At 47.5% G+C, this 15,570-nt stretch overlaps 1 protein-coding gene across 1 annotated transcript in view; it reads left to right on the forward strand.

Annotated features, from left to right (window-relative positions):
• LOC137536478 (gastrula zinc finger protein XlCGF26.1-like) overlaps positions 1 to 10,608 on the forward strand; it is a 36,006-nt gene extending 25,398 nt beyond the window's left edge. The window contains exon 9 of the mRNA XM_068258690.1: positions 7,770 to 10,608. Coding sequence (XP_068114791.1) covers positions 7,770 to 8,836 — 1,067 coding nt within the window. The 3' untranslated portion in view covers positions 8,837 to 10,608. The remainder of the gene's footprint in view (positions 1 to 7,769) is intronic.
• The last annotated feature ends 4,962 nt before the right edge of the window (positions 10,609 to 15,570 follow it).

Below are 15,570 nucleotides of genomic sequence, written 5' to 3' on the forward strand. Positions count from 1 at the left end.
CTGACCTATTCTATGCTGACACGGCAATCTTGTTCCATCCCTGTCTCCACCACTTCTCTCCTACCTTTATCGTTCTCCATCACCTTTCTGTCCCACCTCTGCCTCCACCACTTCTCTCCTACCTACCTCCATCTCCACCACTTTCCTGTCTCACCTCTGCCTCCACCACTTCTCTCCTACCTACCTCCATCTCCACCACTTTCCTGTCTCACCTCTGCCACCACCACTTCTTTCCCACCTTCCTCCATCTCCACCACTTTTCTGTCCCACCTTTGCCACTACCACTTCTTCCCCACCTACCTTCATCTCCACCACCTTCCTGTCCCATCTCTGTCTCTACCACATCTCTCCCACCTTTATTCATCTCTACCACTTTTCCGTCCCACCTCTACCTCCACCACTTCTCTCCCACCTTTCTGTCCCATGTCTGCCTCCACCATTTTTCTTCCACCTACCTCCATCTCCACCACCCTTCTGTCCCATCTCTGCCTCCACCACTTCTCCACCACCTACCTCCATCTTCACCACCTTTCTTTCCCACCTCTGCCTCCACCACCTACATCCATCTTCACCACCTTTCTGTCCCATCTCTGCCTCCACCACTTCACCACCTACCTCCTTCTCAACCATCTTTCTGGCCCACCTCTGTCTCCAATGTTTCCCTTCCACCTTCCTGTCCCACCTCTGTCTTTACCACTTCTCTCTCACCTTCCTCCATCTCCACCACCTTTCTGTCCCACCTCTGTCTCCACCACATCTCTCCCACCTTTATTCATCTCTACCACTTTTCTGTCCCACCTCTACCTCCACCACTTTTCTCCCACCTTCCTGTCCTACGTCTGCCTCCACCTCTTCTCTTCCACCTACCTCCATCTCCACCACCCTTCTGTCCCATCTCTGCCTCCACCACTTCTCCACCTACCTCCATCTCCACCACCCTTCTGTTCCACCTCTGCCTCCACCACTTCACCACCACCTACCTCCATCTTCACCACCTTTCTGTCCCATCTCTGCCTCCACCACTTTTCCACCACCTACCTCCTTCTCCACCATTTTTCTGTCCCACCTCCGCCTCCAATGTTTCCCTTCCACCTTCCTTTCCCACCTTTGTCTCTACCACTTCTCTCTCACCTTCCTCCATCTCCACCACCTTTCTGTCCCCACCTTCCTGTCTCCACCACTTCTCTCCCACCTACTTCCATCTCCACCACCTTTCTGTCCCACCTCTGCCTCCACCACTTCTCTCCTACCTACCTCCATCTCCACCACTTTCCTGTCTCACCTCTGCCTCCACCACTTCTCTCCTACCTACCTCCATCTCCACCACTTTCCTGTCTCACCTCTGCCACCACCACTTCTTTCCCACCTTCCTCCATCTCCACCACTTTTCTGTCCCACCTTTGCCACTACCACTTCTTCCCCACCTACCTTCATCTCCACCACCTTCCTGTCCCATCTCTGTCTCTACCACATCTCTCCCACCTTTATTCATCTCTACCACTTTTCCGTCCCACCTCTAACTCCACCACTTCTCTCCCACCTTCCTGTCCCATGTCTGCCTCCACCATTTTTCTTCCACCTACCTCCATCTCCACCACCCTTCTGTCCCATCTCTGCCTCCACCACTTCTCCACCACCTACCTCCATCTTCACCACCTTTCTTTCCCACCTCTGCCTCCACCACCTACATCCATCTTCACCACCTTTCTGTCCCATCTCTGCCTCCACCACTTCACCACCTACCTCCTTCTCAACCATCTTTCTGGCCCACCTCTGTCTCCAATGTTTCCCTTCCACCTTCCTGTCCCACCTCTGTCTTTACCACTTCTCTCTCACCTTCCTCCATCTCCACCACCTTTCTGTCCCACCTCTGTCTCCACCACATCTCTCCCACCTTTATTCATCTCTACCACTTTTCTGTCCCACCTCTACCTCCACCACTTTTCTCCCACCTTCCTGTCCTACGTCTGCCTCCACCTCTTCTCTTCCACCTACCTCCATCTCCACCACCCTTCTGTCCCATCTCTGCCTCCACCACTTCTCCACCTACCTCCATCTCCACCACCCTTCTGTCCCACCTCTGCCTTCACCACTTCACCACCACCTACCTCCATCTTCACCACCTTTCTGTCCCATCTCTGCCTCCACCACTTTTCCACCACCTACCTCCTTCTCCACCATTTTTCTGTCCCACCTCCACCTCCAATGTTTCCCTTCCACCTTCCTTTCCCACCTTTGTCTCTACCACTTCTCTCTCACCTTCCTCCATCTCCACCACCTTTCTGTCCCCACCTTCCTGTCTCCACCACTTCTCTCCCACCTACCTCCATCTCCACCACCTCTCTGTCCAACCTCTGCCTTCACCACTTCCCTTCCACCCACCTCCATCTCCACTACCTTTATGTCCCACTTGTGCCTACACCACTTTGCTCCCACCTACCTCCATTTCCACCACCTTTCTGTCCCACCTCTGCCTCCACCACTTCTCTTCCACATTTCTCCATCTCCACCACCTTTCTGTCCCACATCTGCCTCCACCACTTCTCTACCGCCTACCTCCATCTTCACCACCTTTCTGTCCCACCTCTGCCTCCACCACTTCTCTACCGCCTACCTCCATCTCCGCCACTTTTCTGTCCCACCTCTGTCTCCACCACCTACCTCCATCTTCACCATCTTTCTGTCCCACCTCTGACTCCACCAATTTGCTCCCACTTTCCTCCATCTCCACCCCCTTTCTGCCCAACCTCTGTCTCCATCACTTCTATCCTACCTACCTCCATCTTCACCACCTTTCTGTCCCATCTCTGCCTGCACCACTTCTCCACCACCTACCTCCATCTCTACCACTTTTCTGTCCCACCTCCATCTCCACCACTTCTCTCCTACCTACCTCCATCTCCATCACCTTCCTGTCCCACCTCTGCCTCCACCACTTCCCTTCCACCCAAGGTTGTGGAGTACTGGAGCAATTTTTGGGTACCTGGAGTCGGAGTCAGGAAAAAATGCACCGACTCCAACTCCTAATGAATTTAAACTGTTATGTACATTCTGTACATTGTTATGTACATTAACACAGTAGCGACCACGAGTGACGTTTCATGGTAGTGATAATTAACAGGAGCAGGACCACCTACAGTTAATGCTATCAGGGCTGTGGAGTCGGAGTCGGGCAATCTTTGGGTACCTGGAGTCGGAGTCGGGAGAAAATGCACTGACTCCGACTGTGATTAAAATAGAAAATATGATAAAATGTTCTATTTCTCAGATAATAGTCATCATTATTGTCATTAGTGACAAGACAATATATATATATACACTGTACAGCGCTGCGTAATATGTCGGTGCTATATAAATACTAAATAATAATAATAATAATTTCTCGGATAATAGTCATCATGAATTATATATACAGTAATAGCTGTGCTTATGTCCTTCTGGTGCTATGCACTCCACTGCGCGCTCCTCCAGAGACCTATATAAGACATCTCCACATAGTGTAATACTGTATAACCATTCACTAATCAAATGCTCCACAGTGCGGGTGCGAGTGATAACCGTGTCCACACGTGACCCCCACTACCCTAGAGGTCAAAAAGGCTCACCAGATGTAGACCACCATGATTCAGGTGGCAATCTCACATTCATTAATATGTATCACTCAGAGCATCAGTGATCATATCCAGTTCCAATAAAAAATTCCTTTAACTACTTTCGGACCGAGCGAGTACGAATCTACGTCAGGCAGGGGGCGCTGCGGTCCTGACCGGACGTAAACTCTACGTCCCATTGACCGCGCGCCCCAGCCCGTCCGCGTCGCTCGGTCCGCTCTGCCCCCGCCGCATTGTGATGCCCTGCCGCCTCTATGACGGCAGAGCACTGTGAGCCGGGCAGGAGCCATTTTCATTGGCTCCTGGCCCTGTCATTCATGTAAGCCGTTCTCATTGGCTTACATGGAGTGACAGGGTCAGGAGCCAATGAAAGCGGCTCCTGACCGGCGCACAGCGCTCTGCCGTCATAGCGACGGCTGAGAGAGCAGCCTGCGGCGTGTCCGGCGGGAGCGACGGTAACTTGCGGCGATTCGTCGGGAAGCGGCGGTTTGCTGGACCAGCACCCTCTGGTCCTTAAGGGGGCAGAGGGTCCTGGTCCAGAAAGGGTTAATAAAAGCATAAAACAAAATCATCGCGCAGCATGTCAATCCAGTGATAAAATACACACTGCGCCTCTCGCGCACTTGGGTAACTTACAGACTCCCTTTAGGGATAGGATAGCGAGTCATAGCGGCAAGTCTTTCCAGCATCAGACGCATCTCCAATAGCCTTTCCGCGCCAGGTACCTGCGACTCCGGACTTCCGCACTGCAACCCACGTGACCTACGTCAGGCGTAGAGGCGCAGTGTGTATTTTATCACTGGATTGACATGCTGCGCAATGATTTTGTTTTATGCTTTTATTAAAGGAATTTTTTTATTGGAACTGGATATGATCACTGATGCTCTGAGTGATACATATTAATGAATGTGAGATTGCCACCTGAATCATGGCGGTTTACATCTGGTGAGCCTTTTTGACCTCTAGGGTAGTGGGGATCACGTGTGAACATGGTTATCACTCGCACCCGCACTGTGGAGCATTTGATTAGTGAATGGTTATACAGTATCACACTATGTGGAGATGTTTTATATAGGTCTCTGGAGGAGCGCGCAGTGGAGTGCATAGCACCAGAAGGACATTGACTTTTTCACAGGAGGAACCACAGCGCACTCATTGGACTTTATGTGATACTTATGGTGATATTTACATTGTCTTGCCTGATTTGCTTATTAATTGTACTAATAGGTGATTGACTAGTTACTGGGCAGCGCAGCAGTATTGAAAGTGAATAGCTGTGCTTAGCCCACAAAAATGAAATAAACCAGTCAATAGTTACTTGTGCTGCTTCAATAAAGCAGTTCCCGTATTTTTAAAGTCAGATATACATATCTGATTGTGACTGTATATATGATTTGTACACAGGAATCTCTTATATATACTAAATAACATCTCTGCTGTAAGAATAAAGCCTGATGTGTAGCTGTGTCACTAATAGAGATGGTCAATGAGATGCAAATAATTCTGTGTTGATGCTGGTTTATACAAATGTATGCACTCCTTTTGCTCATGAAATCAAATAATTTGATATGTTAAAATTTGGTTTGGTGACTACAAATTAAAGGGTACCTGAGACAGATGAAAAGAAAAGTTTTATACATACTTAGGGCTTCCTCCTGCCCCCTTCAGGCTAATCAGTCCCTTGCTGTCCTCTTTCAGCACCTGGATCTTCTGACATGAGTCCCGGGAATTCAGCCAGTCAGCGCAGTCCGGCCGCATGCCGCTTCCACAGCCAGGAGCGTTCTGTATTTGCGCAATAGTGCTGCGCAGGTATAGTACATTTCTGGTGGTAGAGTGTGTGCATGCGCACTGTGCCTGACTGGCTCAAGTGCCTGGACTCATAGCAGATGATCCGGGTGGCGGAGGAGGACAGCGAGGGACTGATTAGCATGAAGGGGGCTGGAGTAAGCCCCAGGTATGTATAACATTTTAATCTATCTCAGGTTTACTTTAAGTTACACAGTAATACTATACTCTACATATGCACTCCCCACAGAACTGCAGGGAATCCACGGAGAATGTTGTCCACATTGAACACAGTGAACACAGAGGAGTTGTCTATTATCGATAAACCCGGTTCAGATTGTACATGAAGAATGTGTAATGGAGGAAGAATCCCCTCATTCTCCTGCAAAGTACCTGCACATCACTCTTACATGTACCCACAGTTACATTGCCTAGGGCCTGATAGATGTTCTTTGCTCCTGTCTGTACCTTTTACAAGTACTCTTACCAAGGACTAGTTTTAGGCCTCGTTCACATCTATGCAGGGCAGATGGCCATGCGATTGGAACACAACACGTACGATTGAACGCCATCTGCGCTGCTACCTGCTGCACTGCTGATCCCATCCATTGACAGTGAATGGGTCAGCTCTGCGCTTGTGGGCAGGATGCATGCAGCAGTACACTAGCGCATCATAGCGCATCGTACTGCTGCGCAGCGCATTTGATGTGAATGGCAGAAGGGCTGTCTATACCCTTCTGCCATTCTTGCATGTTACCACGTCATACGCGCTTCCAAATGCACACGGAAGCGCTTATGAAGTGAATGAGGCGTAAGTCTATGACTAAAAGTATTAGAGGCAGAAGATCAGCTGGATAGCCAGGTAACTGGTATTGTTTAAAAGGGAATACATACGGCAGCCTCCATATCGCTCTCAGTACAGTTGTCTTTTAAAATTCCTAAGCGTTGGCAGTTAAGAGATGCATTTAATGTTACATACTTTCAATCAACAAGATTGTAATATGCAAATTAGAGGAGTTGGAGTCAAGGAGTCGGAGGAATCCTAACCCATCTCCACCACCTTTCTGTCCCACCTCTGCCTCCACTACTTTTCTACCGCCTACCTGCATCTCCACCACCTTCCTGTCCCACTTCTGCCTCCACCACTTCTCTCTCACCTACCTCCATTTCCACCAGCTTCCTGTCTTACCTCTGTCTCCACCACTTCTCCACCACCTACCTCCATCTCCAACACCTTTCTGTCCCACCTCTGCCTCCACCACCTACCTCCATCTCCACCATCTTTCTGTCCCAGAACAGAGTGACAATAATGATTCTTAGCCCCTGGTTTGATTAGCAGGTAAAGTAACAATACAGCATGCAGTAGTCATTAGAGGGGTTATAAAGGACCTATCCGTCTAACATGCATCGTGGAATTCATGCTGCTTTCAGTTAGCCCAAGTGCTGGTATCAAGAAGCACACTCCCTATATATGGAGGAGCAGGCAATCACATGACTGGAGGGTCACCCCTCGGAAGTAGGAACACCGTGGAGTGCACCATTACTGGATTTTCACCCTGTTGGTGTCCCTTTTGGGAACCATACAGGTGTGTTTTTTTTATTTATATACTGATCGTTTGTATGTCATGTCCCCCACATAACAAGTGCAGCCATCATGTCCCCCACATAACAAGTGCAGCCATCATGTCCCCCACATAACAAGTGCAGCCATCATGTCCCCCACATAACAAGTGCAGCCATCATGTCCCCCACATAACAAGTGCAGCCATCATGTCCCCCACATAACAAGTGCAGCCATCATGTCCCCAACATAACAAGTGCAGCCATCATGTCCCCAACATAACAAGTGCAGCCATAATGCCCCCCACATAACAAGTGCAGCCATCATGTCCCCCACATAACAAGTGCAGCCATCATGTTCCCCACATAACAAGTGCAGCCATCATGTTCCCCACATAACAAGTGCAGCCATCATGCCCCCCACATAACAAGTGCAGCCATCATGTCCCCCACATAACAAGTGCAGCCATCATGTCCCCCACATAACAAGTGCAGCCATCATGTCCCCCCACATAACAAGTGCAGCCATCATGTCCCCCCACATAACAAGTGCAGCCATCATGTCCCCCACATAACAAGTACAGCCATCATGTCCCCCACATAACAAGTGCAACAAATCTCAGCTCTTCCATACTCCCTAACATTGTTACTGCCTATTGAGTGCACCATAGCAGCTGCAGCTCAAGTGCTTTGAGTCTGCCAGGAGAGAAGCACAATATAAATGTTATATGTCTTGTCTTTTCTATAGCATACAGGATTCCCAACTACAAAACGGGAACTATAAACATTGTTTTATATTTGTTCCCCCAACAGACAGAAATGTTGTGAGGAACCCCTCGAATGGCGCTACAGAAGATGATGGCGACACACAATGTTCTCTAAACACTGGAAATACACATCGTAAAGATCACAGTGCAAATGGCTCACCCTCTGATGCTGAGGAATCTCCTGACCAATCACATTCTATAAAAGCTCCATCTAATGCTAAGGACTCTTCCAGTAACAAAGGTCCTTTTTCATGTTCAAACTGTGAGAAATATTTTGTTGCTAAAGGAAACGTTGTTCAGCAGAGTGAGCATCCTTTTTCATGTTCAGAGTGTGGGAAGAAATATTTACCCAATAGTAACCCTGTTAGACATCTCGGAGTTCATACCGGTGAGGGTCCATATACATGTTCAGAATGTGGGAAATGTTTTACTAAGGGTGCATATTTTACTAAGCATATGAAAAGACACACGGGCGAGACTCCTTTTTCATGCTCAGAATGCGGGAAAGGTTTCTTTGAGAAAGAAAGTCTCTTGAGACACTTAAAAACCCACACAATTGAGAGGCCTTATTCATGTTCAGAGTGTGGGAAAGCTTTCCTTAAGAAGAGTCACCTTGATACACATCAGACATGTCACACAGGTGAGCGTCCTTTTTCATGTTCAGAGTGTGGGAAGAGATTTTCCACCAAGCAGTGCCTTCATAGACACTTCAGAGGCCACACAGGTGAGAAGCCTTATTCATGCTCAGAATGTGGGAAATGTTTTAGTGATAGTGGAGCTCACATTAAACACATGAGAAGACACACAGGTGAGCATCATTTTTCCTGTTCAGAATGTGGAAAAGGTTTCTTTGAGAAAAATAGCTTTCATAGACACCTGAAAACTCACACAGGTGAGAGGCCTTATTCATGTTCAGAATGTGGGAAATGTTTTACTGAGAATGGAAACCTTCAAAAGCACATAAGAAGACACAGAGGAGAGCGTCCTTATTCATGTTCAGAGTGTGGGAGAAGCTTTTCTGAGAGTGGAATCCTTGGGAGACACATGAAAACTCACACAGACAAGAACTCACCTACAATTAAATTAGAAACAGTTGATGTTGATGACTGCTAATGGGGAAGGGGGACAATGAATTGGGATGGTGACACGTCTGGGTCTGTTGTGATTTTAGCTCAGTGAAGCTGGCCCCCTACAATCAGCACAAATAAAAACTCCATCATGCTTGGTTAGTGCTACATTTGTACTGCAAAAATTAAGATTTGTGCTGCTTCCATTTTGAAGATAATACCGGTAGCACTTATTATTTCCAAAACATTACTATCACCCAGCCCCCATACAACTTACGGGACATGAAACTGGTATGGGTGGGTAGTGCCGTGCATGTGCTCATTTGTGCTGCAAAAATCATCTATCTTTTTTTAGATATTAACAATTTCATAAAGGTCAAAAGTTCACTTGGCCCCCCTGCATCACAAAGGCTAAAGGCTTCACACATGATACAATAAAATGATCCGATTTTACAGCAACTCAATAAAAATGATCGGATTTTCCGAAAAATCGAAAGCTTTTTTTTTTAAATTCGAACAAGAAATAAGATCGGATTTCCCGTTTTTATTTGATAAAAGTCTATTGGGGGTGCTGTATTTTTCTGATCAATTTTTATGAAAATAGAATGGTGTGTGGTAGATTGTCAATTTCTTTATATATATACTTCTAAGCAATTTTCTCAGAGTTTTCGATCCATTTTTTTTTCATAATTGGGTATAAATGGACCCACACGTGTGGGGTACATTGGTCAGATATTTTACATCTTACAATCAGTCCGAAAAATTGATTGCAATTCTTGAATTGAAAAGATATTTTAAAAATTGTATGGTGTCTGGCCACCATTCATACCCATACCCGGTTCATGTCCGTAGGTTGTTGTACGGGGCTTGGTCAAGTTACAGTTTTGGAGAAAATAAGTGATACTATCTTCAAATTGAAAGCAGCACAAATCTTAATTTTTGTGGCACAAATGGGCACAACGTAGCACTAACCAAGCATGATGGAATGTTTACTTTTGCTGATTGCAGAGGGGGGACAGCTTCACAGAGCCTGTGATTTTGGCTCTGTGGACTTTCTAAAAAGAAAGATGAATTTATTGTGTAATCAGAGCTGCCTTTCCTGCACAGGAAGTGAGGTCTGTGAGTGCAGAATTTATATCTGTATTTCTGGAGTGATATTTCACAGGCTGACCTCTTCGATCACTAGAAAACCAGATGATGGATGGGGAGGAGGAGCTTCTAAAAAATTTCCCCACCCAGAAGCTATAGGCAGAGTCTGGTGGGTGGAGTGATGGCTTTTATCTCTTAGGGACTCCAGTGGTGACATCTCTTTGCCATCATTCTTGGCTCTGCTCCTGCTGACACTCAGTGGCTGCTGAAAACGCTCTTGTTTCCCCACCCACTTAGTCATGTGACTGCCCTGGGTTTTCTCAGTTTTTGGTGCCCCTCCCCTCCCCTTACACACACACACACACAGTGACCAGCCAATCAGACACAGAGTCAGGAGACTTGGCTCTTATAATGTTAGAAGCCTGCATGCTGCAGCAGTAAAGTGAGAAGGCTTCTGCTTACACAACTTACCAGCTACACCAGCAGGTGCTCCATCAGATTAAACGTTTATTTGTAGTACTTCACATGATCAATGCTTTTTTTAACTGCTAAATGCCACAAATTAATAAAATGGTACATATAATAATTGTAGATGTTTTCTTTAAGATGGTGGGGAATCCTCTTTGTAGATGAAATGTCATTTGGGTGATTATGGGTACACATGTGATGTATGTTGTAAAATTTTATTTTAGCTGTGGAAACAGTAATACAAACCATCTATATATAAAACCCACAAGACTTGTTTCTTGTCACCTCAGGCCGGGGAGCAGCAGCACAGGTCCTGGGGAGCAGCAGTACAGATCCTGGGGAGAAGCAGCATAGAACCTGGGAAGGAGCAGCATAGTTTATGGGGAGGAGCAGCATAGAAACTGGAGAGGAGCAGCACAGATCCAGGGGAGGAGCAGCATAGATCCAGGGGAGGAGCAGCATAGATCTTGGGGAAAAGCAGCACAGTTACTGGGAAGGAGCAGCATAGGCATAGATCTTGAGGAGGAGGAGCATAGATCCTGGAGAGGAGCAGCTTAGATCTTGAGGAGGAGGAGCATATATCTTGAGGAGTAGGAGCATAGATCCTGGGGAGGAGCAGCATAGGCATAGATCTTGAGGAGGAGGAGCATAGATCCTAGGGAGGAGCAGCGTGGATCCTGCAGTTTGGGATTTGTTCCTATGGAAAAGTACTTGATCACAAATGCGTAAACAGTACAATAGATTATGAGCAGCACGGTGGCATAGTGGTGAGCACTCTCACCTTGCAGCACTGTGTCCCCGGTCTGAATCCCAGCCAGGGCTCTGAACAGAGTTTGTATGTTCTCCTGTTCTCTCTCTGTTCCTTTTCCTCCGGGCACTCCAGTTTCCTACCACACCCTGAAAACATACAGATAACTTAATTGACTTCCCCCCAAAATTGGCCCTAGACTACAATGGACATACAGTACAGACCAAAAGTTTGGACAAACCTTCTCATTCAAAGAGTTTTCTTTATTTTCATGACTATGAACATTGTAGATTCACGCTGAAGGCATCCAAACTATGAATTAACACATGTGGAAGTATAGTACATAACCAAAAAGTGTGAAACAACTGAAAATATGTCATATTCTAGGTTCTACAAAGTAGCCACCTTTTGCTTTGATTACTGCTTTGCACACTCTTGGCATTCTCTTGATGAACTTTAAGAGGTTTGTTAATTAATATAGGTTTGGCTTCTTAAAACAGAAGGTATTTGCGTTTGTTGTTGATCATCAGTCGTGCCCTGACTCTTTGCGACCCCATGGACCACGCAGCAATGCAAGGATGTGGTCAACTTGTGTCAGAGCCACATTCATTCAACAAGCATACAGACTGAACACAAAAAGTGGTTTTGTGCGCTCCTCACACTAGGTTCCACATGTTCTTAATATGGAACGCTGCAATAGATGGGTGGTATCTACACCCTAGTTAGCATATATAATAGAGCATATGCAGCGCTCACAACAATATTACAAATGTCCACTAAAGTCCCAGAAAGCTTGCTAGAATCTACAAATTAATAGTACAATACACTCTCACCTACTAGTTGCTGATTGGTTACAGATCAGCGATACAGGTATGCATATATGAGATGTTCTGTCTCTCCAGATGACCTTGATTAACACTGCAATGGAACTCTATAGGACACTCAATATCCTCTGTGCAATTTCACATCACTCGTGTCTCCACCAGTCAATGAATGATTACGGTCCACGCTCAGCGAGTATACATGCTGACCATATGGGACCAGCTTTAGCGCATATTCTAATGGACTGTTGTGACAGGCTCTCTTCCACAGGCTTGGGTCACGCTATAGAAAAGACTCGGAGCAAAAATGGACACAACATAGTGTAATCCAGTCTCAACAGTATTCACACGTTTCCCAGCACCACAAAACGTGCCCTTGCCCACTCCAAGTGCCTAATTCAGCATGCAGATAGTTAAAAAGGACGCTCACCGGACGGAATGGCTGACCATGAATAAGACCAGTTTAAGCGTTTTAAAGTTTTCCTCAACTTCCAGCAGCTTCCAACAATAGTGTAATGAACCTTTAAAAACGTAAAAAAAAAAAAAAGCCTTGCATAGTATTAGGACTGGTTCACACGGGCGTTTTTGTGGCGTTTAATGCTGCTTTTTTTGAGACCTACTGCCGTCCCATTCAAGTGAATGGGAGCGTTTAGAGCTGGCTTTTGCAGGCTTTCATGAAAGCCTGGCGTTAGATACCGACATTGCATCTAGTCTCGAAAGCAACATGTTGCTTTCAGAGGCGATAACGCCAGGAAACAATAGCAGAGACCAGAATTGCTAGCCTTGAACGCTTCCTAAAAGCCTTCAAAAGCTAGTGTCTAAACACTGGCATTTAAACGCTGGCGTTTGAACGTGGCGCTGAGCAAAAGCTCGGCAGAAGCCCGTGTGAACCAGCCCTAACACGGTTTTATTTAAATTTTAAGAACAAGTAGTGCATTTAGGGCACAGGGCACCTGGATTGCCTGGTTAGCATCCTAATTACTTGTTTACCAGATAAAAATAAAGAATTGATTTTCAATTGTATGCCGACAGTTACTCTGTTATCAGTTATTGTTATTTGGAGAACATAGGCAACTAATACTGCTATCTGGTGGCACACACAGATGTCCAATACTGCTATCTGGAGGACATACACAACTATTGAATACTGCTATCTGGTGGCACATGCAGCTACCTACGGTAATACTGCTATCTGGGACACACACACACACAGATACCTAAGAATGCTGCTATCTGGGTGGCACACACAGCTACCTATTACTGCTTTTTGGCTGGCACACAAAGCTATCTCATACTGCTATCTGGGGAAACACAGCCGGAGCAGTTCTTTTCAGCGCTGCTAGATTTGGGCGCAGCCGGCGCCACCATAGACTAGAATAGGAATCAGATCTACAGCGGCGCTCAGTGAGGAACGTCGGCGCCGTCAGAATCGCTGGAAGCCAAATTATATCATTCCCCACTATCCATGGCGGCCTGGAGGGGGGATAGTAATTAACATGGCACGGACTTGTGCAGAAGCAGGATCCGCAATATACTGGCTGTATCCTAGCCCAAGTCTACCAGCACAGATTTCAAATGTAACACAGCTACCTAATACTGCTATCTAGGGGCACATACAGCTACCTAACACTGCTATCTGGAGGCACACACAGCTACCTAATACTGCTATCTGGAGGCACACACAGGCTACCTATACTGCTATCTGGGGCAGTGCTGCTCGGATACCACTTTTCGCTATCTGGGGCAGTGCTGCTCGGATACCACTTTTCACTATCTGGGACCAATTCGGATCCGGATATCCGGATCAAAAATTTTCCGATCCGAATCCGGGTCGGATATCCAACCCAGTATCCGACCAGACTCGGATATCCGGATGGAAAACCGGAAGTGGCCTTTAAATTGCTTTAAAAACGTTTTTAGGGTATATGAAGCATGTAGCATCATTATTTTGTAAAGGGAAACACTGCTTAAACAAAAACACAAAAAAAATGGCTGTCAATTAACATCAAGACTAGGTTTCAGGAAGCAGTCGTACTGCCGCAGTTGGGGCCTCCCCACAACTTGGACAGCTCAGACACCTCCAAAAAAATTACACAGCAATTGTGTTTAGATAGTTGACCATGGCACTTGTTGGTACCACGGCTCAGTAAAAAAATTAGGAGAGGTTCCAGGAAGCAGTTGTACTGCCGCAGTTGGGGCCTCCCCACAACTCGGACAGCACAGATACCTCCAAAAAAATTACACAGCTATTGTGTTTACATAGTTGACCATGGCACTTAGTGTGTTGGGTACCATGGCTGTGAAAAAAATTAGAACCTGGCTTAATCAAGATGGAGTCAGGAGGTTGTGATGGTAAAGGGTGGTGAAGCAGGCATAGTGATTCCCACTCAGCTACTTCATTCCTGGCCAACAACAGGGGCCAGGAACTCACCAACCGCACAAACCTGATTCATTTTTAAAAAAGTCAGACTGTCCACAGACTGGCTGGACAGATGAGAGCGCTTCTCAGTGACGACTCCACCGGCCGCACTGAAGCACCTTTCTGACATCACGCTTGAAGGCGGGCAGGACAGCACTTCCAGGGCGTATTGCGCCAGCTCGCTCCAGATATCCAGGTGCATGGCCCAGTACTCCAAGGGGTCCACAGGGGTGTCGGTGTCAAGCCCCCTATAGGACCCCATATAGTCGGCCACCATCCGGGTCAGGTGCTGGTTCTGGCTTTGAGAGCCGGATGCTGCTGCAGGCACCTCCTCTGTAGGCAGCGGTACTGGCGTGGCATAGAGCGCCTTTGTCAGAGACAGCAGGTTTGTTGGGCGCCTGTGCTGCTGGATGCAGGCACCTGCTGCTGTGCTGGCTGGACTGTGACAGCAGTGGGTTTGGGAGTCTGGGGGATGGCTTCCTCCAAGCGCCGAACCAGAATCCGCTGCAAGTCCCTGATTCGGCGCACAGGGTCTCCTCCTACAGGCAGGAACTGAGCCAGCTTCCCCTTCAGCCGTGGGTCCAGCATCAGGGTGATCCAAATGTCCTTCCGAGCACGCATCTGCTTCACCCTTGGGTCTTTGCGCAGGCACTGCAGCATGTGCGCTGCCATGGGGAAGAGGGCTGCCATCTCTGCTGACCCATCATCTTCTGCACCGCTGACAGTGCTGTCCTCCTCCTCTGATCCTGGAGCCTCATCTTGCTCTCTCCAACCCCGCACTACTGCAGCTGCACTCCGCTATGCCCCCTCCTCTTCAAGGTCAGGGACCTCCAACTCCTCCTCCTGCTGCACAGAGGTGGACTACAAAGGTTGCTGCTGCTGCTCCTGCTGGATCAAGGCTTCCTCTCCCACTTCCACCAGAGCATCAAGGGCCTTTTCCAGCATGCACACCATGGTCACCCACTCAAACAGCGACGCATGGTCCCGGCTGACCATGTTGGTGGCCTCCAGGAAGGGTGCCAGCACCAAGCACACCAGCTGCATTTTTCCCCAATCAGCACTGAGGATGATGTCCGGGAGGTGGGTGGTGCTGGTCCCCAACAAGTTAGCATCCATGGTGGCTTTGGCCAGGTAGAGGTTGACAGCCCGCCTCGGTTCAACCGGACGTTCCAACATTGCCAGGGTGGAATTCGAGCGAGTTGGAACGTCTATAATGAGCCGGTGCCATGGGAGGT

The sequence above is a fragment of the Hyperolius riggenbachi genome, chromosome 10, assembly GCF_040937935.1.
Source record: "Hyperolius riggenbachi isolate aHypRig1 chromosome 10, aHypRig1.pri, whole genome shotgun sequence".
Classification (NCBI taxonomy): domain Eukaryota; kingdom Metazoa; phylum Chordata; class Amphibia; order Anura; family Hyperoliidae; genus Hyperolius; species Hyperolius riggenbachi.